Raw genomic sequence first — 24,676 nt, 5'->3', positions numbered from 1 at the left:
GAGCCTCTAAAACATTTTCAAGTTCAAAATTCTCATAACCATTACCGTATTGTCTAAGTTCAATATATTTTTTCGTCCACGCCGAATTGCAAGTAATGTCACCATCACAATATGGTATAATGGTATAGCTAGTGGCAATTACTATGGTTATTTGCCTACCATCATAATACGGTGAAATATGCAAAGGAAAAAAACCGACTTTCATAGTTTTCTCTGATTTAAGAGACATAGTTCGTAGAGTTTAAAAGACTGTCGATGAAAATCGAACAGCTTTTTCTGCAGACGCAGGAAATGTACTGTATGTAAAAAATTTGAATTGTTCACTAATAGCAGTGTGGGTTAACACAAACCGCATACATCAAACAATTTCAGTTGTATGTGTCCCACTATTATGTATCGTAAGATGTGAGAACTGTAACTACTATTCACTTAGGATGATCGATAATTTGAATTTCGAATAATTTAACGTTCCACTTATTTCAGGATTTCTTTTGCTTGTAAATAATCTGCAGAGGGCTCACCAGAGTATCATTACTGCTAACAGACTTACCTGTAACCTTTGCTAATAACAAACAATATAATCAAGGGCAAAATGTGTTAAAACGTTTCATAGCAGTTGTGTTATAGGTAAGTGCAAAATATATTATTATGAGTGCGGCGGCGTAAAAATTCATATTTTGTCCACTCAAATACAATGAGAAGAGGCTGTTTTCCTCTAAATATCAGAATCGACAATTCAGTTGAGAAAATGTTTATTTTTCCACCGTGAAAAAGGTGTGGGGATTTAATAAACACTTTCTCATCTTAATTCTCAAATTCCTAAAAAGCAACAGTTTTTTCGTTGATTTGTTTTTCATCCTTTTTTTTTGTGGAAACCACGGGGAAAATTATGACATTTCAACTAGAGCATTGGCCGCAAACTTCGCTCTTGGTGGTATTCATATTTTCTTCTCAAGGTAATCAAATAAATATTTTCTGGTAATTTGAAAGTTAATATCAAACAAATAATTGCGATACCCACTTTTTGGCACACTCCAATGAATACTATTTTCAATTGTTTGAGTACGGCAGAGTGTGTTGAAAAATGAGTATCGATATTCAATGTGGAACTACAATAAAGCTTTCAGTGAATTTTTAACATCTCAACTAAAGCGAGATCATAAAATTGGTATTCTTAGATCGGTATTATGGTAGAACGAAATTCTATTTTTTTTTTTTTTACAAATTTCATCCAAGAAAAATAATTATTTTCTTTTCATATTACATATATATGCATATCAATTTGTGTAAGTAATAAACAACAACAACAAAAAATCAGTAAAGAAACTAAACATTCATTTAATGTTGTATTATGTATGTGTGCGATATTTTAGCGATTTTAAATACAAAATTTTCAGGTTCGGTTCGCTTTTTATAGCATTTTCCAACTTAAAATGTTTTCAAAATAACAAACAAAAAAGAAGCAAATCAAAATGTGAAATAATGTGTTAGTGTGTTGTCGATTGAACTGGTGGCGAATAAAATGGATGTTTGTAAATAAAAAGTTGGCAAAAAATAAAAATTAAAGAAATTTGAATAGTAAAAATGTTGGTTTAAAAAAAACTAAAAAAGTAAATTATCATGCAACACATCATGCAGGTGGAAGTGTATACAATTATTGAAAATTGAAGTTATTATTGTCCAACACATTTTTTTTATTAAATTGATTGTTTTTTTTGAATAAATTTACAATTTCCATTTGAATCAAAATTACATTATTTTCGTTTTGTTTTCTACTTATTTAAAACACAAAAAAAATTGACATACATATATATGTAAAACTGTTTAAACTGACAGAACTGGTATTATTGTGTAGTATAGAAATTGACTAGGCTGACTAGAGAATCATTTAAATTTTTGTAAATAAAATCTCTTTTCGAGCTATACCTTTACGGAGTAGGTACCATCCGGTATGTTCTTTCCACCGAATTTGATGTCCAAATCGTAATCGCCGGGATCATTCAGTACGTAGAATATGTCGAAGAAGCCATCCTTTTCAATTATATCAATGTCCACATCGCTGTAACAAAATTTAACTCCTGTTAAGTTGGGAATTATGTTTTTGCTTTCGCTTGGGTTCAAATTAATACGAAGATTTCGTGATTCCCTGTTTAGTTAGCATTCACAGTTCACTTTTCACACTACTATTCAAAGCCGTATGAAGCGACATTTTATCTGAGCACCCTTTTAGAGTGAATGCAATTTTTTTTTATTTATTCAGAAATCGGTTAACTTATTTGAATCAAGATCCCTATGGTGATATGGCAGTCAAGATACCCCGTTTTTCATCCACTATATAGTCATCATTCAAACATTTGCCTGTGTTAGGATTGAGACATAAAACTTTCCTTTATTATCCGGAGCGATATTTGGGCAAACAAGTTCCCATATTTTCTCACATTTTCCTCCATTTTTTCAAATTTTCACAAAAATATTTTTTGGGAAATTTAAGGAAATTAGATAAAGTCTAGAGTTTTTCATAATTTTCATGTGCACAACTAACAACAGCTGGTTTTACGCATATAATAGCTTGATAAGTACAAATCTGCTGTTGTTGGCTATGAATATTTTTAAGTGCTGAATTTAGAAGAAATTGAAAAATTTTCTAGTTTCTTACTTAACGAACAGCTTTAACATTTTTTAGACATATGTGCACAGATTTGTCCACATACAAAACGTTTTACTTTAAGATCTTACCTTCCAGTATCCGAAATAATTTTGCATGTAACAGCCCCATCGCCAGCTTCTCTTGCGTCAACGGTAACTCTTGACTTGTTTCCGAATTCTTGGACTTTTGGAGCATTTTCGACAATCTTGCACTTGTTCGCCTGAATTCATTTTTTTTCTTTAATTTTTCATCCCCAATTGGCAATTATTTTCTTAAAATTACCTCTCCCGTAGGATGAGCTTGCAGAATGAATGGTGATCCGACTACATCCTTATCACCATATTTGATGCTAACATTGTACGGGCCACATTCGTCTGGAATAAAACTGACAGCGTAGGTTCCATCTTCAATCTGGTCCATTCTAGGGACCAATGCTTTTCCTTGAGGATTCTGTAAAAACGATATTTTCCGTTTTATCTCACTGAATAAAGTGTAAGAGAATGTCACATTTCAGACCTTAATTGTTACATTGATATCAGCTTTGCCAGCTTTTTTCGTATCGATTTGAAATTTGGCAGGAAGCGATGCCGGCAATTTCTTCTTATTTGTGTCACCTGATACCTCCACCTTTTTCGTATCGAATTTGGGGAACACGGTCATGACGAACGGACTGTGCATGTAAGATTTATTGAACTGAATTAGAAACGGCTACACTTTCGCATAAAAAGTAATGACTTACCTGCACGGAACTTCTTGATCTGCAAATTCAACATTCGCACTAATCACGGAACCTTCTTTTGGTGGAATGAAATGCACTGCATACAGGCCATCTCCTTTGTCTTCGACGCGAACACTGTCCAACGCTTTTCCCTCGGAATTGTTCAACTTCACAGCAATCTTACCGGGACCAGCATCGCCAACATCAACATTGAAGTATGTTTTCACACCTTCTCTCACTTCACCGTGTTCGACTCCAGGACCGTACACTTTCACTTTCGACGGATCCACAGTTTCATCAACGGTCACTTTGAATGGCGATCCGGGTATATGTTTGTCAGCGAAACGGATAGTGATGTCATAGTCGCCAGGCTCGGTTGGTAGGTATTCGACGTCGCATGAACCATCTCTATTATCGATGCATGTCATTTTCGCTTCGGATGGTCCTTCTATAGCCAAACTCAGACCACCGGTTCCTGCTCCTCGTGTCTCGACAATAAATTTACAAGGATTGCCCGTATTTCCTCTCTCCAATCCGGGACCATAGGCCTTGCATCGAGTTGGATCGCAACCGCTTTTAACGTGAACGACGAACGGCGAACCGGGAACGTGTGCATTATCATACAGCAGTTCGATCGTGTGTCGGCCGGCTTCGAATGGGGTGTACATGATACGGTATTCTTCATCGGTTTTTCCTGGCATCAATTTACTTGGAATAGTGTTGCCACGTGGATCGAAAATCGAGCATGTGAGCTTGCTCTGATCGATGTCCGTTCCAACTTTGCTCATATCAACCACAAAGTCGGTTGAAGCGTTCATTATTACACCTGCAAATGAGAAATGAGTTAAATATACACAGGGAAATGATTCGTCTTCATTTAGTTATTCCAAAAAAAAATCAATTTAAGCGTTGCACTCAGGTATTGTTTAATGTCAGGAGTTATTAGTGGACGTCAGGATTCTGTTTAGTTTTATCCTTTTCTCTGTGGCTCTCGTTATTATACTTATGAGTTTTCCATGTCGCATTTAACAGAAGCTGATCACCGGTAAAGCTTTACACATACATCGTTACAGAACAACGATCGGAATATATAAAAACAAACTACACCTTTCTTATATCAAACCGTCGATTAGTAGGGCAGTTATTTCAACTCATGCAAAAACAACAACGAAATTCAGAACGCTATCAAAAAGTCACAACACGACACGATACAACCACACGACAATTTACCATGTGGTTGTATTCCGATTCCAGACACTTTGATTTTCTTCAGATTGGGCTGTGGCGAAATAATTGCTTGAAACGGCGATCCATAAATGTGTTTATCGTCGAACGTAATATTGATGGTATAATCACCCATTTCGGTAGGTAAATAGGCCACATTACACGTTCCGTCGCCATTATCTCGACAGTTTATTGCAGCCTCACATGGCCCTTCAACCGTTACACCCAGTCCTCCTTGACCTGCTCCGCGAGTGTCAATCAAAAATTCGGCTGGCTGACCAACCACACCACGTTCCAATCCAGGACCATTGGCATGCACTTTACCCGAATCACTTCCGGTTAAACATTGCAATCGGAACGGATATGGGGATATTGGTGTTCCGCCGAAGCAAACGCTTAATAAATATTCGCCCAATTGTGTCGGCGTAAAATTGACAAGAAAACCTTCAGCTGTTGGTATTACATGTGCACGTATTCTAGTGCCTGATGGACTGGTTATTGTAACGGCTAAATCAGCTTTGCGAACACCTTCCGTTATAACTCTAAATTGCTGGAGACTATTTACAGGGGCGGCTGTATTTATACAAAATGAACTTAATATCGAACTATTTTGGCACAAAATTACGGTTTAAAGAGATCTAGGACGCTCATTGAACAAATTCCACAAAAAACTTAATTCATTGAACTTACTGGGCTCCAATCCGTCAACTTTTATTTTGGAAACATCGATGGCTGGCGTAACCAAAACTTTTGGCGATACAGGGACTTTAAGACCACCGTACTCCAAATTTGTCGAATACGATCCTATTGCTGGAGGAATGACTTCCACGGTGTACGTGTTGTCCTCATTGTCCAATACTCTGACAGGAATTTCTTTATTTGAATCTTCATGTACTAAGTGCACACTTAAATCACCGTCACCAGCATCTCTGAAAGTTCATGTTCGTTTAGTTTTCTTTACAGCAATCTATTTATCAGCTAATTACCTTGCATCAATAGTAAAGTGCGTCGGAACATTTGGCTTAGCGCCTGGTTCGAACCACGGACCAAATACCTTTACTTTCGATGGATCTGGAGGAGCAGTTACATAAACTCTGTGCGGCGAATTTGGAGTTGCTAATAATCAAAAATCAGTTGTGATATAAGTTCCGTTTCTCGCTAAGCTTTGTGTAAAGAATTTACTCACCCACACCACCATAATTCACTTCGATTGTATGAGGTTCGGTTGACTTCGGTGTGTAAGAATATAACTTCGTGCCGTCGGGTTTGTCACGGAAGATAATTGGAACACTTTTGCCGAACACATCTTGAACCTTAACATCCAACGGTGCAACGCCTGCATTTTTTGTATCAACAGTAAATTCCGCAGGTGTACCAACAGTGACACCGTTTGCAAGGAGGCCAGGACCGAATGTTTTAACAAGTTCTGGATGAAAATCGGTTCGTGGCAGAATTTGAGAAATATGTGGACTTTTGGGTATGTCTTCATTGTCGCATAAAATATGAACTGCATATTCACCAGCAGCTGTTATGGGAAAAGTGTTAGAAAATGGGGCCAAATTTATTTAAAATCGCAGTCACCTGTTGGATGATATTTCACCAATGCTGAACCGTCACCATTATCATGACATTCAATTTTAGCCTAGAAAAAACACGACTTTAATACCACGAACAGCAAACATCTTCGATCAAACTTTATACTTGTGACGGTCCTGCAATGTTGAATCCTAAAGCACCAGTTTCACCATTTGTTTCAACAACAAATGCAGCAGGATAGCCTACTACACCACCTGTGAGTCCAGGCCCATGTGCAACGATTGAAGATTCTTTTTTCGGTTTGACGTTGACTTCGTATGGCGATTTCAAAATTTCCACTCCGCTATAAGTGACCATTATAACATAACGACCTTCTTTGGTTGGGAAGTAGTGGCATTCGTATGTGGTACCATTGACTTTCTTCATTGATACATTTTGATTGACGCCACCAGGACCGATAATTCGTACTTCGGGAATTCCTTCACCAGCTCCTTCGGTATAAATTTTAAAGTCAGCATCATCGCCAATACGTATGCCTGTTGGCTGAACTCCACGACCACCAACTCGAACTTTACGAGCATCTGAAACTGTAACCGAAAATATCCAGATTAAATTTTTTTTATTTTGTGTTGAAGGGTTTTGAGTAATTTACCCGGAGCAACTCTCACTCCAAACGGACTGTTGTTGATGGGTTTACCCGCATAAAAGACATTTACAGAATGTAGTCCTTGCAAGTGAGACATATATTCACAGCGCCATACATCGTTCTCGATTTGACGTAACTTAGCTGGAACGGTTGTCTTATGACCAGCTGGATCTAAAATAATCACCTAAAGGCGCGTGAAGGTATCGTTTTTATAGTCTAGTTTTGCTAGAGCTGGCATAAACAATTTTTACCTCTGGTGTTCCGCGACCAGCTTCAGACGTATTGATATCAAAGAAAGTCGATCGTCCAACAGATATGCCATCTGGTTGTAAACCTGGACCACTAACGGTCACCTTCGATGCATCTCCAGCGTGTCCCTCAACTTTGACTTCATATGGACTTTTCGGAATATCACGTCCAGAAAACTTTACAAATACTTTGTGCGGCCCTTCGTACTTTGGTATGTACGAGACAGAATACGTCAAATTTTTATCATTGTTGAAGCGAACATCAGCAATTTCAGAAGAACCGTTCGGGTTCAGAATCGACACGTCCACAGTTCCTGTTCGACCATAATTTTGTGATTTTGTAAATTGAGTGAATGTGTAATTTAGTTACCTTTTCCAGCTGAAAAAGTTTCGACAGTAAAATTGGCTGGAGCTCCAACCACTGGCCCAACTGGTTCGATACCGGGTCCATAAGCTCGAACTCTGTAAATCAAATTGATGCAAAATTATTCGATAACCCGATTCAATAACAAAACTCTGCTGTTTAAAAACAACGAAAAATGGAGCGGCACTAAACAATCTAAAAGTTAAATATTAAATTCGCGCGAATACAGCCAACTAAATTAAACATGGATGTTAACCTTTCAGAAACGGCCAATGTTTCGCACTATAAATGTAAAATCTGCTACTTCTTTTGATTAAAGAAGTCCCGTGTATTTGACTCGAGATATTTTACTTCAGTTGTTTTAACGTGATGAGTAAGAGAATGATGAAAACAGATGATGAAACAGCCGTTTCTTAAAGGTTGCACTATGACATCAAAGGTCTACCATGGATCGACCAACGATTAGCATCCAATAAAATTTTGGAATTAAATTAGACATCAAAGTCATTGTAAAACTGAAAAAGCTGCATGATTTTGTACACAAATATTTACTTATTGCTCGAAAATTTCAGCAACGACCTATTCAAAATCGTTCATAAAGAGTGATTCGAGCAATGAGAATACCTAGGAGGCAATCAATTCTAATCTATCTATGTCGAAGTAAAGGAAAAAATGAAAATTGTACAACGAAAAACCTATGGCTCTAAAACGACCGAGTCACACAAATTGATCATATACAAATGATCATACAGCTTTCTATAAAAAATGAATTATTTGATTAGCTCGTAAAAAAAATCAAGACACTCCACTAACACTAAAAATTATAAAGAAAAAAAAACGAAAAATGTCAGCTTGAGACCAATTAGTAAATTTTTAACGTTGACAAAACGAAACGCTGTTTTAGTGTTATCCTAATATCTGACAAAATGACGAAATGATACATTTAACAGCTGCTGCATAATTTAACAAAAAAGCTTTAAAAAGTAAAAAGACGATTCTCCTTGTTTTTTGTTGGTTCAAAAAAATTAAAAGATGAGCGAACGACAACTTCTGATTAACTCCAAACAAAAAGTTTTCAGCATTCTTTGGGACATAATAAGGCGGTATTCTATAGGAGGTAAGAGAAGCTTTTGAGAAGTATATCCTTACAAACATGATGAACTGAACATATATCATGTTTCACACGATTTTTTCGCTTCGTCTAATTTTGATTCATTTAGTTTGTCTCGTTCGAATTACGCTACTCTTTATTAAATATATACATTACTGTCCTCATCTACTATTTTAATAATAATTTTGTGGGAGACACTAAAGACTTCAACAAAAGTAACAAAAAATAAATAAATAAAATTTAAGAAATTTAAGAAAACATGTCTATGCAATCTGCAGGCCTTTGGCCTTCTACCGACAACTCAAAAAGCTAATAATAAAAAAAATATGCCAAAAAAACGAAGCCGATTAAAACATCAACAAATATACAGTTGACAATCTGATTCAAACTTGCATTCCCAACTTACCGCGGAGGCGGAATGCTATAATTGTATAAATAAAATAGAAAAATTTTGAATTAAATTTAAAAAAATATTCCGAAAAAAAAGTTTTTATGTTTTCTTATGCTGATATTGACTGCATTCCATTAAACAAAAACAAGAAAAGACTTAAATGCATCTTAACTCAACCCAACACCCACACATTACCTGTTTGGATTGGTTTTCGGTCGTAGCGGTGCACCAGTCTTCAACTTAGCGTTCGGATACTGGGACAAGTAAGTCATCATCGATTGTTCGTCAATGTTTGGATTCACCATTTCCTCAGGTCGAATCAGTTGGCGCACATTCAACCAATCATCAGCCAAGCCCATTGCTTCCGATGCATTTTGAACGGCATCTTTGGGGTCCCAATCTGTCCAGTCTGGACATAGGCCAGGAGCGCAAGCATCTACCAGAGCACCAACAGCTTTACCACTGGTCCAATCATTAGTGAAATTACCGATTGGTAAATCAGGGATTTTGCTCTGAATCCAGTGCATTAATCTATAGAATTAAAATTGAAAAATTTTATCAGTGGAAGGTCATCGATCGGTAATTCAATTGATATAGCAACCTTTGTTTTGGAGTTGGCGTTGAACCGTTCACTTGAGCATCGTCTCCTTCTGACATTGGCAATGATATTGAATAGTGAAGAATGAGCGTCCATATCAAGCCGAGTATTAGCTTAAGCTTAGAGTCGACAATGTCTGATGAGTCTGCAATGCGAATATAAAAATATTGTGAACATTTCAAGGACACCACCTTCGAATCGTTTTTATTTTGAAATAGTTCAGGGTTTTGCAACGAATTAACATCAGTCGAAGTAGCTAATAAATATGTATGCCCCTAGATTGTGTGTGCATGTGTGTAATTGCGATACGAAAAAGTTTCAACAGTGTTCCCAATCTTTTGCTAATTTTTTAAAAGTTATAAAGACACTACCTTTCTACCTTCACTTCCTACTGTGACGAAACGGTCTTAGGTCTTTTTGAATTAATTATTTTGTTGTGCTAGTTAGGGTGATAAGGTTGAAACATAAATTTATCAAAATTATAACCGAAATTTATGCCGGATACATGCCGTCTTTTAACATAGTTTTAATTCGACCACATAATGTTTGATAAGAATTTATGATAATTGAGAAATCAAATTCGAAATAATTGGTTGTATTGTGTAAACGTTTGCATATTTAAATGCATGGGAAGAGATTAAAACCGCGTGTCTATGGAACGGAATTTCTAAATATTGTCCGCTTTAATAGCGTGTTTTGAATATCACTTTTGATACAGCCCACAGAAACCCAAACAAAACTTTTAGACAGACGTAAACAAAGATGACTATTCGAATTTCATTCATTCAAAAAAGAAATGATCATTCGTGGTATGTACTATCATATAAATAACCGAAATCAATTCATTTTGCGCTCATGTGTATTAATACAGAAGACATAGCAGAAATTATTTGGTTTTATTGTCATAGACATTGACCTTGAGCTTTTAAATTGTTATTTTTTCAACGATCAATGGATGTTCGCAGAAAGTTTAATTATGAGTCTTACACAATGCTGTCATTGTGAGTATAGTATATTATGGATTTTTTAAGCGAATTTTGTGGGTCCTTCGCGATTTCTTTTTTTTTGGTCGTCAACAAGATTAAGTGTTGCGTCGCTAAATATTAACTCATATAGCTCTACTAAGAAACACATGACAAACTGTCCGTTTCCCCCCAGTCGACATAACTTATACCGGTCAATATAGAAGATTATATTAGTCACCATAGTCAATAATTTCACCGTCATCTGATCAGCATAAAATTTCAATTAAATCTAATGAGTCTTCATAAATAACTGATCTATTCGTCACACACAACAATAATCATTCATCCGAATAGTGCAGCCAATATGAAATATAAAAACTTTCCGTAGTAGACACACGAAGAGATATAATTTATACAGCTTTTCTAATAAAAGAATAAGAAGATAAACCGAGTCTAACCTTTTATGCGTCCGAATGCACGTATTAACCGTTTAATCAAAAATGTTATTTTTTTCAAGTAGATATATATATTGCACCGACCGCTATCCGCGGTATACTCATATATAATTATACATCATCTGAATTTGTACAAAACGGTAAGCATAGCTTGACGAACTTGAAATACCACATTTGAAAATACCTAAACACGATAATCTTCTTCTACACAAATGACGCAATACAACAACGACTAAATTTCGTTTTGTGCAAAAAAAAAAAAAATTATCAAAATTTAGGTGGAAAATATTTAGAGAATATGAAGTGAAACAAAAAAGAGGCCATTAATATGTTCTGCCAGTGTTAACGCTCAAATATACAAGGTTTTGCATGAATGCATTTTATATTTTTGTTGCTGGAGTCATTTTACGGTGATGTCATCACATAAACATAACATCAATAACTTTTAATGATTCGAATTTTTCTTTTTTGAAACTGCACGTTCAGGAATAATACATATTCATGCATGTGGTGTGTTTTGAGAATAGACGTTTGATTATAAATTTAATTTCTGTCAGTAAATTTTGATATTTTGCATCCTTATGCACGGTAAAGTGCACTTACCGACACTGTTTGTGACAGTGAAAATGCTCTTACCGTACACAAGTATGTAATAGTACTTTACTTATGAATGAGGCAAATGATGGAAATGATACTTCTTGTGTGAAATTTGATCGAGGCGTAGCCGAGGTCGGCATATACACAAGAAGTACCATTTCCATCATTTACCCCATTACCAAGGAAGGTATTTTATTCAAAAACTTGAGGTAAGTTTAAGATCCGTGCAGTAAAGCTTCTATGCATCTAAATTGCTTCTATGTTATTGTTTTGGTTTGTGTTATAGCTCCATTCGCCTTCGACTCGTCCCGCAAAGCTCACACTTGGCAAAACAATAAACTTATAAGATAGGACGTAATATACTACTATCCCAAGGCATGGGTTAGACGATTCCATTTTAAACTAAAAGAATAAATTGGTTGTCTCCAATAACTATATCCACTTTTAAATGACCATTTACCTCTCGTATAATATTCTGATGCGATAAATGTCTCTCTTTCTCATAGATCTTTCTATCGCATAAAGTTTTTATTTTATTTCCTACTATAGCAACATTATTACGAGAAGGAAAAAAACCAACAAGCAAAATATGTTTGAGACCGGTGCATTTTCAAGGCCTAATGAATATTGAAACTACAAGAGAGTCGTTAATGTTTTTTAAAAAATTGATGTAATCTACGAATGGCTTGTTAATTGACCACTCTTTGAAACATATAATTCTAAATTTAGAAAATTATTTTATTTTTTCGTTTGCTGGATAGAGAAATAAATTTTAAATTTTATTTCTATTTATCGACTAGAGAGAATGTGTCAGTGCTTGGAATGCATCAACCATATTGAAAGATATTGTATAATAATTATATTTGAGTCAATACGGTTCGATATGTGTGTATACGAATACTCAATTTGTTTTGTTTGAACAAATGTTATAACCGCAACAGAAGATGTATATTAAAATAACAATGAATGTGTTCTAGGAATATAGGAAACTGGTGGCGAAAAATGAATTTGGTTTGTAGAGAAAAAAATCACAAAACCATTTTTTTCCGCTATGATGTAGCACTGAGATGGCGAAGTATATATGAAGTCGTTGACTCATAGATGGTTCTCAGAGATTGCAGACCGGCGGTCTTGTTTAATTTAATCGAATGGTTTTTAAACATACCTCTACCTCGATGTACAGTACATAACTTTAAGTACAAAAAACAAACATATCGCTACATTTTATATGCTAATACTATTTAATGACACAGTAGCAATAAAACAACGTCGAAATTGATGGTAAACACTTTGAAGACATAAGAATTGAAGAAAATGAACTCATATTTGAAGAGACTACCTCATAATAATGACACATTGAATTAATGGTAAACTGACGAATTGTATGATGAGTTAAAAATTTAAAGTAAAGGAAATGAGGACAATGGATCATTGATTAATGTCGCTAATGATAACGCCAATTGAAAATAAATATTTGACTACTTATTGATGAGTAAGCTTCTTAGCAAACGTTTTGAATCCATTTCAATTCATAGAAATAATATTACTTCTGCGTACGCTTTAATAGTCCAAACAAATGTCATTAGCATACTAATAAACTATGTGGATTGTTCAAAGAGTCCACCAGAAATGGAAATTCAATGCTTTGTTACCAAAAATAAACTGAATTCTGGCGCCAAATTTCTTAAAAAAAAGAACAAGAACTGTAATCAAAGGCTGTCGAACAGGGGGGATCCAATAAAATAATACGAAAGAGGACTAATTAATTTGTGAGTCTTCATCATATTATCAATTGCAAGAATGAATGTTCTACGATATTGTGTAACCAGAAGACTTCAGGAATTCCAACACACCGTATCATAAATGTATTTATTACTTTGGAAATAAGCGACCGGCTGCACGGATATTTGCATGGCTTGGCTATACACATTCTTATCATTTCAAAATATTACTGATAACATTTACGGCTCGTGAAAGTATTTATTGAGTAAATCTCGTTCGTTTATCAATCCGAATACACCTTAAATTTAAGATTGGCTTGTTATTTAATGCATATTATGCTAGCGAGTCATTTTTTCCATTTTGATTGATTAATGAAGGAAGAAAAACCGTCTGGAAGCCTAGATTCCTAAGGCCATACAAGGTGTGGGAGTTCTAGACACCGGTCGTTGGATAAAACTGAAGTGCATTTTCGGCAATATACCCATCGTGAAATATCGATAATTTTGTTTATTACAAAATTTGCATTTTTTGTCGTTGTCATAAACACAAATAACATTTTTGCCACAACATCAAGTTGAAAAAAACTGTTTGCTCAAGAATATATGTTGAAGAAATGTTAATTATTTGTGCAAACATTGATGTATTCCACTATACTAAGACCATAATTTAAATTTAAGTGGCTGGAAAAACAGTTTTAGAGTATCCGAACAAATAGCAAAGTTTATAGCAAAACGGTACCACCACAAAACCACAAGGTGTGTTTCGTACCAAGATTCGATATGCTTATTGAAATCCAATTAGCCAACGAAATGCGAATCTTGTTCTTTTTTTGCAGTCATTTTATGATCGGTCCTCAATTACACAGATAATTTTGCATTCAGATTTGTGGGATTACGTTAGGATAATAAACTCATCAAAATATTACCAATTTCGCTAAGCAATAGGGAACATTCACAAAGTGTATACGCGAGAAATGACGACCCCCTCCTACCTCATCGCTCGCTAAAATGCATGGACAACTTTTTTACTGTCTGACTTAATGATTTCTTCAGACTCCACTTTCCCCCTAATAAGCGAGCGTACTTTGTGAATGAACCCATAAGTATGATCAGTCTATCTATATATCGGCTAGACGATTTGTTCTTTTTTTTCGAGGTTACAGGGGGAATGAAACTGGCAAAAACGAAATTCCGTCATGCAAGTGGCAACTCGAATTTTCTATTAATATTTTCGTTCTATGCAAAAACCATTTCGCATAAATGAACAAATTGTTCAAATCGTAACTTTTATGCTACATGTGGATGCTGCTCTAATGTTGATAGCAAGAAAAACATTTGGAATTCTTTGAAATTATGCGTGAATGTAGTTTCGTTATACTGTTATGACTGATAAAATTTCGGTTAAAAAAACCGGAAATTTATTTTTTACTAACTTTTTCATTCTGAAAGTTTTGATCGTTATCTTAGTCATCTGCATGCAAATTTCGGCTTAACGAAGCGGATGGTATTCTCTTCTCTTTGAGGTTTACTGGAGCTGGTAAAGTTTTACTAATACGAATGTTTTAATGGAAAAGGACTTCAGGCCTGCATTCTAATTGTGAAAGAATCACTATTGCATGTACAGTCAAGGATTTTGAATTAATTAAAGTTGGGAAGAAGGTTCTGTTTTACTAAGATTCTTTAGTTGGAATAGGCATAAATTCGGCAGTGCGATAGTGATCGTTAAAATTCATATTTTCTCACATACGTGCGACTACAACGCGAATCAATAAAACATGGTGACGGTGACTGTTTTTTTGTTTTGTTTGTTAAATAAGTCATTTGTCGCAAGTTATACAAAACAGAATTATCGGTCACACATTTGCCGCTAATGGACATATATGTCTAAATTGGAATTAACGGAACTTATTAATGTCACGCTACGACCACATAAAACAAAAGAAAAAAGTTAATCTACTTAAGCGTAAAAAATAATCGATTGCTTAAAAGCCCATTCAGCATTTACACATGAAACCAAATCCCGGAGCAGCGAAGAGATACTACAAAAGTTACAATAATATTTTCTCTAATTACAACTGTTAGCATTGCTGACTAAAGTGAACTGCAATTGAAATCAAACACATTTTTGAGTGCACCACATACTGGTTCACAAATAAAGCAAGTGACTTAATGGACAGCATTCTACAACAAGTATAATATGTATAAAGCCTTCTACACTCATTAATAATACCGAATCAATAAAACATCGTTGACCGCAACCTTATCAATTCTTCCAATACAAACACGCGCTGTAGAGTGTCTTAAGTTACACAAATAAATTTTTTTTCCGACTCAAAGAGGTATTAGTATCAATGCCACACGGATGACATCATTGTGCATCATTTGTTTGTTCTTTTTGGTTTCGTTTGAATTTCTCATTAATAATATTTCTCCCATTTAAAGTTATTCTTCTTCCATATTTTTATGAAACAGACTTCCCAATCGCATTCAAATGAAAATAACGTCTCGAAAATCGACAATAATTTAAAAGACATAAATATTCATCTTCATATCAGCTTCGTCAATACATATAATGATAAATTAAAAGAGAGAGAAAAAAAAATCGAAGAAACAGTGCGCGGTTACAGATTCAAAATTCGAAGAAATTAATAAATTTTTTGATTACTCACCAATATTAACAATTTTAATTCCTTCCACTTCCAAAAACTTCAATGCAACCGACACATTTTCCAGTTTTTGTGAACGAAATGTTGGCCGTTTATTATACTTCGGCATGCGTTTTTGCGATAAAATTTCAATCAGCGCAATCAACCGCAAACCATCAGACAAATCCGTCTCCAACGACATTATATTCTTATCAATAATTTTTAGATGTTCGTTTGCCCATCTTGTGAATGTATTTTGCTGTATCCGTTTCCATTGCGCATCTTCAGCTAAATCTTTTTCCGCTTCCATCTCTTCGTCCTCGTCGTAATATTCACCAGTCTACAGATTCGTTGGGAAAGGAGAGAAACGAAACGTAAGAATTATAATTCGCGCAGACAGAAATATTTTATTTTTTTTTAAATATAAAACTCAGTTGTCAAAAATAATGGTATTTCCTACCTGTTGATATTGTTGATCCGGATGGTAAAATGATTGTTGTGATAATCCTTGATTGTCACTATTATTAATGTAATCACTACCGACACCAGTACTATTGTTATTTCGTAAATGATAATCCACAATGTCTGAACGCGCACGCGGTACCGAATCAACTGGTGGTTCAGCTGAAAAGCCGGTACGTTCCCCACTACTGCCAACATTGTTGTTCCCGCGACCATACATGCTTACCGATTTTTTTTTTATTTGATTGTATAAATTTAAATTTCGATCAAAATTCTGCTTTTTTATATTGCAACAAAAAAACACACAACGATAATCTTCGCTCAATGTATAACAGGTTTTTTTTATCACACAAAAAATAGGTATGTGGTTCAGTATAGCTGGTTTATATACGATGTTGTGAGCAGGCAGTTGGTGTGCATATCTCTATGATGTTTATTTATTTATTGAAACGCCTGCAATGCAACCTGTCAAAAGAAAAACATTCGTTAGCATAGTTTTGGGATGAAAAACTGCAGTTTTATGGCATGGATGGATATTTGTGGGATTTATTATTTTTCACTAATCTTTATATCAAGGCACCTAGCATAGTAGAATATTGCCCATATCAAATAGAGTATTTTTACTATAATTACATCAAGGTCATGTAATGTGAAATGTGAAATTACATGGAACACTGTTGTTGCATGTGTATGCATCTGACCGATCTGACCATAGAAGTAGACTGCATCTGACTAGGGCATCTCCACACTTTTTTTTTGATTTTCATCCCACATTTATGGAACGAGAAGAATCAGATCCTTTCAACGTTCTGTAATGGAATCGTGGTTGGCTGAATTAGCAGAATTTAAAAATTCTACTAGTGAGACTAGTCTGACCTATTCAAATACTTTAGCACAGTGCGTTGGTAACACTGACATCTTCTATTACGATTCTCTTGTTATGGACGTAACGGTATACCAAACTCATTCATGGAAATAGCAGTGAGTGATAAGTTCAGAATGTGGATTTTTCTTACGATTCTCTGAATGATTTTCTTAATTTGATAGGAGAGCGTTCACGTATTACGTAAGCATGATTACTGGGCTGGGCAGTGTAAGCAATTCTGTTGTTCAAATTCTTTTATCGACTTAAGTGCTAAAGGAATATTATGTACGTTTCCTTATGAAGATGAAAATACATTTTTTTGAAACAATGACAAGGACATCAAGAAAGGCTTTTGATGTTATTTTCAACAATTTAAACGAAAGAAGTAACAAAATTTTAACGCTTCCTGTAGCAGTTTATAAATTACTTATGCCACTCAGCATCATAATATGCAAAATTTGCAAACTTTAGATGCCTCTGTGGCATAAAACGTTGTATGAATCTCGGTGTAATTATATATCAAAATTACACATCTACACTGAGCAAAATTTCCTACGTGCTATGCGTATATCATTCGTGCCCCCTGTTAAAAAGTGTGGTAAGGCAGTTATACAGCCGGCTCGAATATAATACGTGCGAGAAGTATTTCTCTTCCACAAAGATTTAAAAATATAAAATTTTATTGAATTCATCTACGGTAGACACCAATATTAGCAGCTTATAGCAGTTATTATGTATTTTAGCAGCTATTGGTAACAAATATCTCAAATTAAAAATTGACTTTCTTTGGGAATTGAACTGGGGACCTCTGGATCATGAGCCAATGATCTTTCTAATATTGCGGTGTTGGTTGACATTTCTTATTGTTGGAGCGTCCTTTAAAAGCCATATACGTGTGTGGCGTAACGCATAGAACGTTATAAAGTATCGCACATAAATAATTATATGTCGTTTTTTAACATAATTGAATTTAAGTCGACTTGATGGCAAGATAGTTATGGATTATCAAAATGCTTATCGCATTCCCTTGAAATGGGCGAAATCCTGACATTTTGCTAAACCCCAAATGTCAACCCTTCCAAGTGAATCAATTTCAGATAATTCCAACTTAAACAACTTTCTGATATGATTACGAAATAAAACTACTTCACAAAAAATGAAATTATTTTGTCGAGATTTCTCTAATTTAATAAATAACAATTTTGTAATTGATCTTCTTCGTGTTGAGAACTATAAATAAATATAATCCAAATTCAATGTTTAAGACCAACATCCACTATATACGTTAAACATACATGATGTGCGTTTAATTTCCGTCCCACCCGTAAGTTATTCACATTCCACATACATCACTACAATACGTAGCACAAGAATATTCAAGTCTGACAATCGAAATACATAACTACGGTTTCAACGTGTCCCACGTATAGAAAACATTGTGATTGTCCATGTATCATATATGTCAATGATGTATATCATACCGTTTCGATGAATTTTACACATACACGGAGTATTGTCTGAAGTTTCTTTTTCTGGGTGTTGTAGAGACTAATAAAGTACTTTGCACTCGATGTCATAAATCAACTATATCTTAACGCATACGGAAGGCTTTTTTTAGTAAATTTGCTAAACGAGCCTATTTGCGTAACGACCATAACGACGTTGGAAATACGCGTCAGAGTCGCGATTTTTCAAAACGAAAGGATAATTCAATTACATTATGAGTGGTCTTTAGGTATGAAATCTGCCTAAAATCAATCTAAAATAAAACTCTTAAAGCTCTTCAATTTCTCATTTCGTTATGTTTGGTACCAAATCATAATATAAAAAGTGGAAGGTTGAAATTTGCAGTAGCGATTACATTTTCTCAAAATGGTAAAGCCAAGAAATCGACTCTTCCAAACAGTGTTTAATATTTGAATGATGAGTAATGGTTTTGTTACTCGACAATTTTCAAGTCAACTAAGTGATTTTTCTCACATGAAATACATTGAGTGGGGTATCGTTAGAAAGGTATGACCTCTGACTATAAGATCAAAATTAACTTCGATCAAAATAGGTCCACTCACGTAACTTTTGTGACAAAACGGTTTCAGAGGGGTGTATGAAATTTCATGAAATGAAAAATTTTGTATGGGGAAGGAGCTGGTCCGATTATACTGAATGCTGTTCTGAGCTCCCAATAGGTCCCTGAATCGATGTGCGTTCTTAGTTTTTGGGTGCATTTCGGAAAAACTTCTCTTTTGCTGAGGAGAAGCGTGGTCCAAAACCGTGACCAAAATCAAAAATTTTTTTGAACTTACCCTTTTTTACTACTTTTTAGTAGTTTTCAGACTGAAAAAATTGTTCCTTGGTAAATTTCCTATAAGAATAGCCATTTCACACTTGCTTGTAGGTTTATAGGATGTCCCAAAAAAAAATATAATGACGAACATCAGAATTCAAAAACGTAAATTTGCAACGCAAATTTTTAAGAAATTGTATATTTGAATTTTGATAAACTAAAACCAATTAAATTCTAAATATTGGACATTTAGAACCGAAAAAAACAGTTTGTTACACTTTTGTGTATTTTTTTTCTATGTTTCTTGATAAATGTATTTAAAAACGGTACAAAAAAATTAATTCGAGCTGTATCGTGTAACGAAAACGGATTGCGGCAATCCTCTTTTTCTAATGGGCCTTGCAATAAATACAGCAAGAGAAAATAATTCCATAGCAGCAACATGTAGTTCTTGCGCATTTCAAACAATTGCAATTAGGAACTAAATCTTCTTCCTGTGGATATAAGAGCCTGTCTTTGGTAAGATCCAGTCGCCAGAGCATACATGTCCAAAGTAGGTTCTAAACTTTCCTGTGGTTCCAAGCAATTGATTTGACTATAATAAAACGCTCGTAGTACATGTCATTCTTTTTTTTGGGACACCCTATAAACCTACAAGAACCTACATAGAACCACCTTCATATTCGGTTCGAAATATTAAATACTCTTTCTTATTTTAATTGTTTCAAACTCTTGCAGCGTTTTTCGCCCCAAGGCATGAAAATGACTTTGTGCTCACCTGTATTATGTAAAGTTATCTATTAACCTAGAAAAGAAAAGTGAAAATTGAATTTTCTCGCACCCGAAAAACAACTTTCTACTTTTCTTCACTTGATTTATAAACCCGTGTAGTATACCTTTGTCGTGTTGCAGAGAGTAGCTTTCAATTGTTGACGGTAATTATATGTAATACAAAACCAACAATTTTTAAATATCGAAGAAAAACATATTTTCAAGACTACTCATTTCATTATTAATAACGGTTATGCAGTGCCAAAAAAACTCTTAATTTGCAATATATAATTTTTGGATGTCGGAAGTGAAGTTCAACTTATTTCTACAGATTCAAAGCTAAAACATGGGACAAAGTATCCGTATCCATATGTTACTATCAATATAACATGTGATAAACTCGCTTAATAAAAAACCAATAATATTAGTTTTTATAATTTACAGAATTTTATCAACATTTTAGAGCAAATTAAAATTCTTCTGAGTGCATTTAGTCATCATAAAAGAAGTGTCATTGAAAGAGCAGACAGCTGTTCAAGCAACGGTACAAAATCACACTATTTTTAAATGTTTGAATCATAATTTTAAAACCGAAATTTAGCGGCTTCTTCCACACTTACATACACTGTCAGGTAGGATACGTTTAATTTATCAAATGTTTTATATAGAAAATAACAAGTTTAAAAATAGAAAAGAGTGTTGTTTGTGTCTTCTTGAACTTAGCCCAATAAACTCAAATTGCTTTTTAAAATCGAGAACGATTACTAATTACTTTATTTGATTTTGTTATGATGGGTTTGGTGACTGATTGATGCCAAACATAATAAATGAATCGGAGGAAATTCAGCACAGAGAAAACAGAATTGCAGGAAAACTTTAACTTTTATAGAATCCGAACCTATAAATTCAGATTGGCCTAGTAATCTCAAAATATTTATTTTGTAAAAATTCTTCAAATAAATTTCATGAAAAATGTTTGTAAGGTAAATATTTTATGAATAAGAAAAGCGAAAGAAAAAATTACTTTAGTTTCCACTGTTATTTTCCAAATGCACACTAGAACATCACTTATTTTTAGATATTTTCTTCTGTATACGAGAAGTGTCTTTATGTATATTAGGATATTGGGTATGCATATGTGTATTACTTTTACTTATGACGAAGTGACTAAAAGCCAACGTTTCATCATCTACTCTTCAAAAATAATAAAAAAAAAACATTTCACTGCACCATTCTAATTTAATAATCAAATTAATTCAACTAAACACCGAATTTTGTTTACAACACCCGTTTTATTAAACGTTTACCGATTTCTGATATATTCAGAAAATTTGAGCAATTTTAATGTAGCGATTAACTACCACGGCATTCATTTAGAGACTGAAAACTGAAATGTAATGATTTTGTCTGGTGAGGAATTTTTCGTTATGATCGTAACGAACTGCGCAGTGTGTTCAAGAACTTATTTTCGCGCAACGTAAACGTCCTTCGGCTTAACGTTAAACGTTACAAATTGAGTGACGATCGGTTCGGTGGAAATACATTTTTTTTGCCAATGGAGACAAAGAAACGTATTAACATGGAAGGTAATATTTGAGTAGCAATGAGGATACAAGTAGGTCGTCTTCATTGCATAAATAATAATAAATGAAGGGCAATGGTAAAAACTGCATTTGAGAAATCAAGTTACCGATTTGCGATTCCAAACAAAATGTTTTCAAATCAAGTGGAAATTTTGTGGTTTTTCAAATACTATTTTTCGGTAGCCATTTATCAAGCCCCATTAATTTCTGATATTAACAAAACACTTAGAAATGAAAAATCATGAAATTCAACGCTTTGATACAAGGTGCCACTTGTTATCGCTGCTTAGGTTTCCGCTGATTGCCAAATTTGGTGTATACTTAGTGTGTGCAGCAATTTTTCTGATGCAAATTTTTTTCAAGTAAAATTGTGTGACTACTCTTTTTATCGGAATATTTTGAGCAGAAAATATTAAGGAAATTCGTAGAATACGCTGAGTTTAAACATTTTTTGATCTTGTGCTTAACTGTTTCTTGGAACATTTCAGTGACTTTGAGTTAAAGCGAAACTATCGTCAAGGGTGCAGTTACAATGTTGTTAATAGAAAGAAAATTTTTCTGCATTTTTAATTCCAATACCAACAACCACCTGAATGGTAGTACAACACACAACTGCACATATATGTACTTTCAAGTGACATAATTTATCAAATTTGGATTCAACAAAAATTTATTATTTTCAATTCAATTTAGCAAATTGGAATGCACAATCTGAATCAATAAAAATACATTTTCATGTCGAACACATCGTAACTAAGTAGGAAAAAAAATTACTCATGAAAAACACATTCCTAATATGAACACATGTCTCAACTACTTTCAACGGAGAGAATACCAAATAAGGAAACATAATCGAATTTATTGCAAAATCAATGTTACTGTTGAATGAAAGTGCTGCAACCAAAACGAAACATTACGGCGTCGATATTATGTTTTTCATTGGGTAAAGGTCAGTATGCTTTAGTATATTTTAAGGTCATTACCATTTCGCTGGTCCGAAAGATTGTCCATAAAACAAATTATTGGTAACAATTATAAAAACAAACGGCTCAATAATCAAATGACTGTCAATTTTTGGTCAACAATAAATTAATTTATTGGCTTATATGAAAACGTGTTACTTTGTAAGCTATTTTATTTTCTTTAAATGGGCACGATAGTCACGTACAAAATTTAACCATCTAATTTCAATTCACGCACAGATCATTTACTTATACTTTTCATCATATTTTATCGGCGTTGAGTGGTGTCAATCGTCGTTGAACAAAATAATAATTGAATAGATCATTTCATTCCGCCGGAAATACTTAAATGCAGGGAAATAAATTTCATTTTCAAATTAACGATCATTCATATGCCATAAAGTCAGCACAAAGGAAATACTTTGGTAGTCGCAATTTAGGCGTTTACAATATGAATATTAACACAAATAAAAACCATACCGTAAGGCTTTTATACTTTACAAAGCATTGATTTTGAATTAATTTTTTTCCTATGTCGTCTGTAATCAACTTAACTAACGGCTTAACTATGTGAAGAAGTCTGATTAATATAGCTATTTCTATAACACGTACGTGCCTAAGTGAAAATTTTGAGCAGTAGATATGAAAATTACTAACCCGGGGCGAAGACGAGGTTGACAACATATCAAACACGTAAAATTCCAGTTTGGGCATAAGTTAGGAACATGATTTCATGTACTGTAGCAATTCTAAACTTTCATCGAATAAATATTCTCGCACTCAAAATGAATATTAACGGATTTCATTGTTACAACGGACGACTATCATCACGCCTGCAGGAATAAACGACAAGCTCTGATTAATATAGTAAATTTGAAATCAATCACTTGAAAATATTTAGATCAAATGGGGTAATCCATCCGATAGCAAAACTGCTGATGCTTTGAAAATACTTATATCAAATGACGTAATAGATTCCTCCGAGAGTAAAATGGCTAATATGTTTGCCGTGTGTGAAAGATTATAACACAACCTATGAAGTAATAAATTCAATTTACATTTACGAAAGCTTTTTCGTGTGATATTAGTTATTTATGTAACAAGAATCGTATGAAGGTATATTATCGCACTAGATGTCAGATTGCCGATCCGAGGCGAAACCGAGATTCGTGTTGCATACAACGTTTTATGCAATGAAGAAAATCACATAAATACCGAAGATAATCTTAGTGTGACTTTAGTAACCCCTTGCAAATCCTTTATCGCACTTATTATTGGTCCTGTTCCAGGATGAAATTGTTTTTGTGACTGTTTATGGAAGAACTTATCAAAAATAGTGTAACATTTTGTAACAAGATTGCCAGTAGTGACAGAAAATCGAGGATGAGTGGAAATAATTAAAAATTGATTTTTATTCGGCAAAGTATGTGAGAATTTTGTTTCGTCCAATTCGGTACGGATGATAACATTAAAGTGATCTACGTAAGGACAAAAAAACTACGAGAGAGTCCGTCCAAATTTGCAAATCTATCAGTTCACGGGTAAGCAATGCGGAGATTGAAAACAGTCTAATGTATGTGAATCACGTCACAACTCTTTGAACAATAGAACTTAGGTTGTATGTTCTACTGCAGAACCGAATTTACTGAAAAAATTACCAAACTTACTTTTTGGTAATTTTGTCAGTAAATATGGTAATTTCGGTAATTACATCGGTAAATTAGGTAATTGAAATTACCAATAACAGGCTTACACCAGAAGACAAATACGGTAATTGTGTTACTTACCTGCCTCGCCGGTAAGATTTGGAATTTTGCCTAATATTTATTTAATGAAATAGATCTCAGCTCAGGGTGAATAATTGAATTGCCGAGTTTCTTTTT

The 24,676-nt window shown here is 34.2% G+C and overlaps 1 protein-coding gene across 6 annotated transcripts in view; it reads right to left on the bottom strand.

Moving 5' to 3' along the window:
* Window positions 1–21,618, bottom strand: part of LOC119073409 (filamin-A) — a 31,735-nt gene extending 10,117 nt beyond the window's left edge. For 2 of the 6 annotated variants that reach the window (XR_005087039.1, XM_037178850.1), the window contains exons 1-20: window positions 21,273–21,618; window positions 16,327–16,793; window positions 15,891–16,206; window positions 9,487–9,628; window positions 9,081–9,416; window positions 8,901–8,915; window positions 7,390–7,481; window positions 7,023–7,333; window positions 6,778–6,955; window positions 6,291–6,712; window positions 6,171–6,231; window positions 5,776–6,114; window positions 5,576–5,705; window positions 5,280–5,518; window positions 4,596–5,162; window positions 3,387–4,191; window positions 3,164–3,317; window positions 2,930–3,097; window positions 2,737–2,867; window positions 1,927–2,059 (exon numbers count right to left, since the gene is read on the bottom strand). Coding sequence is in view for 5 of the 6 variants with exons in the window: in XM_037178850.1 (XP_037034745.1) it covers window positions 1,927–2,059; window positions 2,737–2,867; window positions 2,930–3,097; window positions 3,164–3,317; window positions 3,387–4,191; window positions 4,596–5,162; window positions 5,280–5,518; window positions 5,576–5,705; window positions 5,776–6,114; window positions 6,171–6,231; window positions 6,291–6,712; window positions 6,778–6,955; window positions 7,023–7,333; window positions 7,390–7,481; window positions 8,901–8,915; window positions 9,081–9,416; window positions 9,487–9,628; window positions 15,891–16,206; window positions 16,327–16,548 (4,761 nt within the window). In the remaining variant the exon portion in view is untranslated. The remainder of the gene's footprint in view (window positions 1–1,926; window positions 2,060–2,736; window positions 2,868–2,929; window positions 3,098–3,163; window positions 3,318–3,386; window positions 4,192–4,595; window positions 5,163–5,279; window positions 5,519–5,575; window positions 5,706–5,775; window positions 6,115–6,170; window positions 6,232–6,290; window positions 6,713–6,777; window positions 6,956–7,022; window positions 7,334–7,389; window positions 7,482–8,900; window positions 8,916–9,080; window positions 9,417–9,486; window positions 9,629–15,890; window positions 16,207–16,326; window positions 16,794–21,272) is intronic. The other 4 variants (XM_037178848.1, XM_037178849.1, XM_037178851.1 and 1 more) reach the window with 4 other exon arrangements.
* Between the last annotated feature and the right edge of the window lie 3,058 nt (window positions 21,619–24,676).

Source organism: Bradysia coprophila, unplaced genomic scaffold, assembly GCF_014529535.1.
Source record: "Bradysia coprophila strain Holo2 unplaced genomic scaffold, BU_Bcop_v1 contig_138, whole genome shotgun sequence".
Lineage (NCBI taxonomy): Eukaryota > Metazoa > Arthropoda > Insecta > Diptera > Sciaridae > Bradysia > Bradysia coprophila.
Note: the sequence above shows the minus strand (reverse complement) of the source record. Positions and strands in the feature narration are given on the sequence as shown.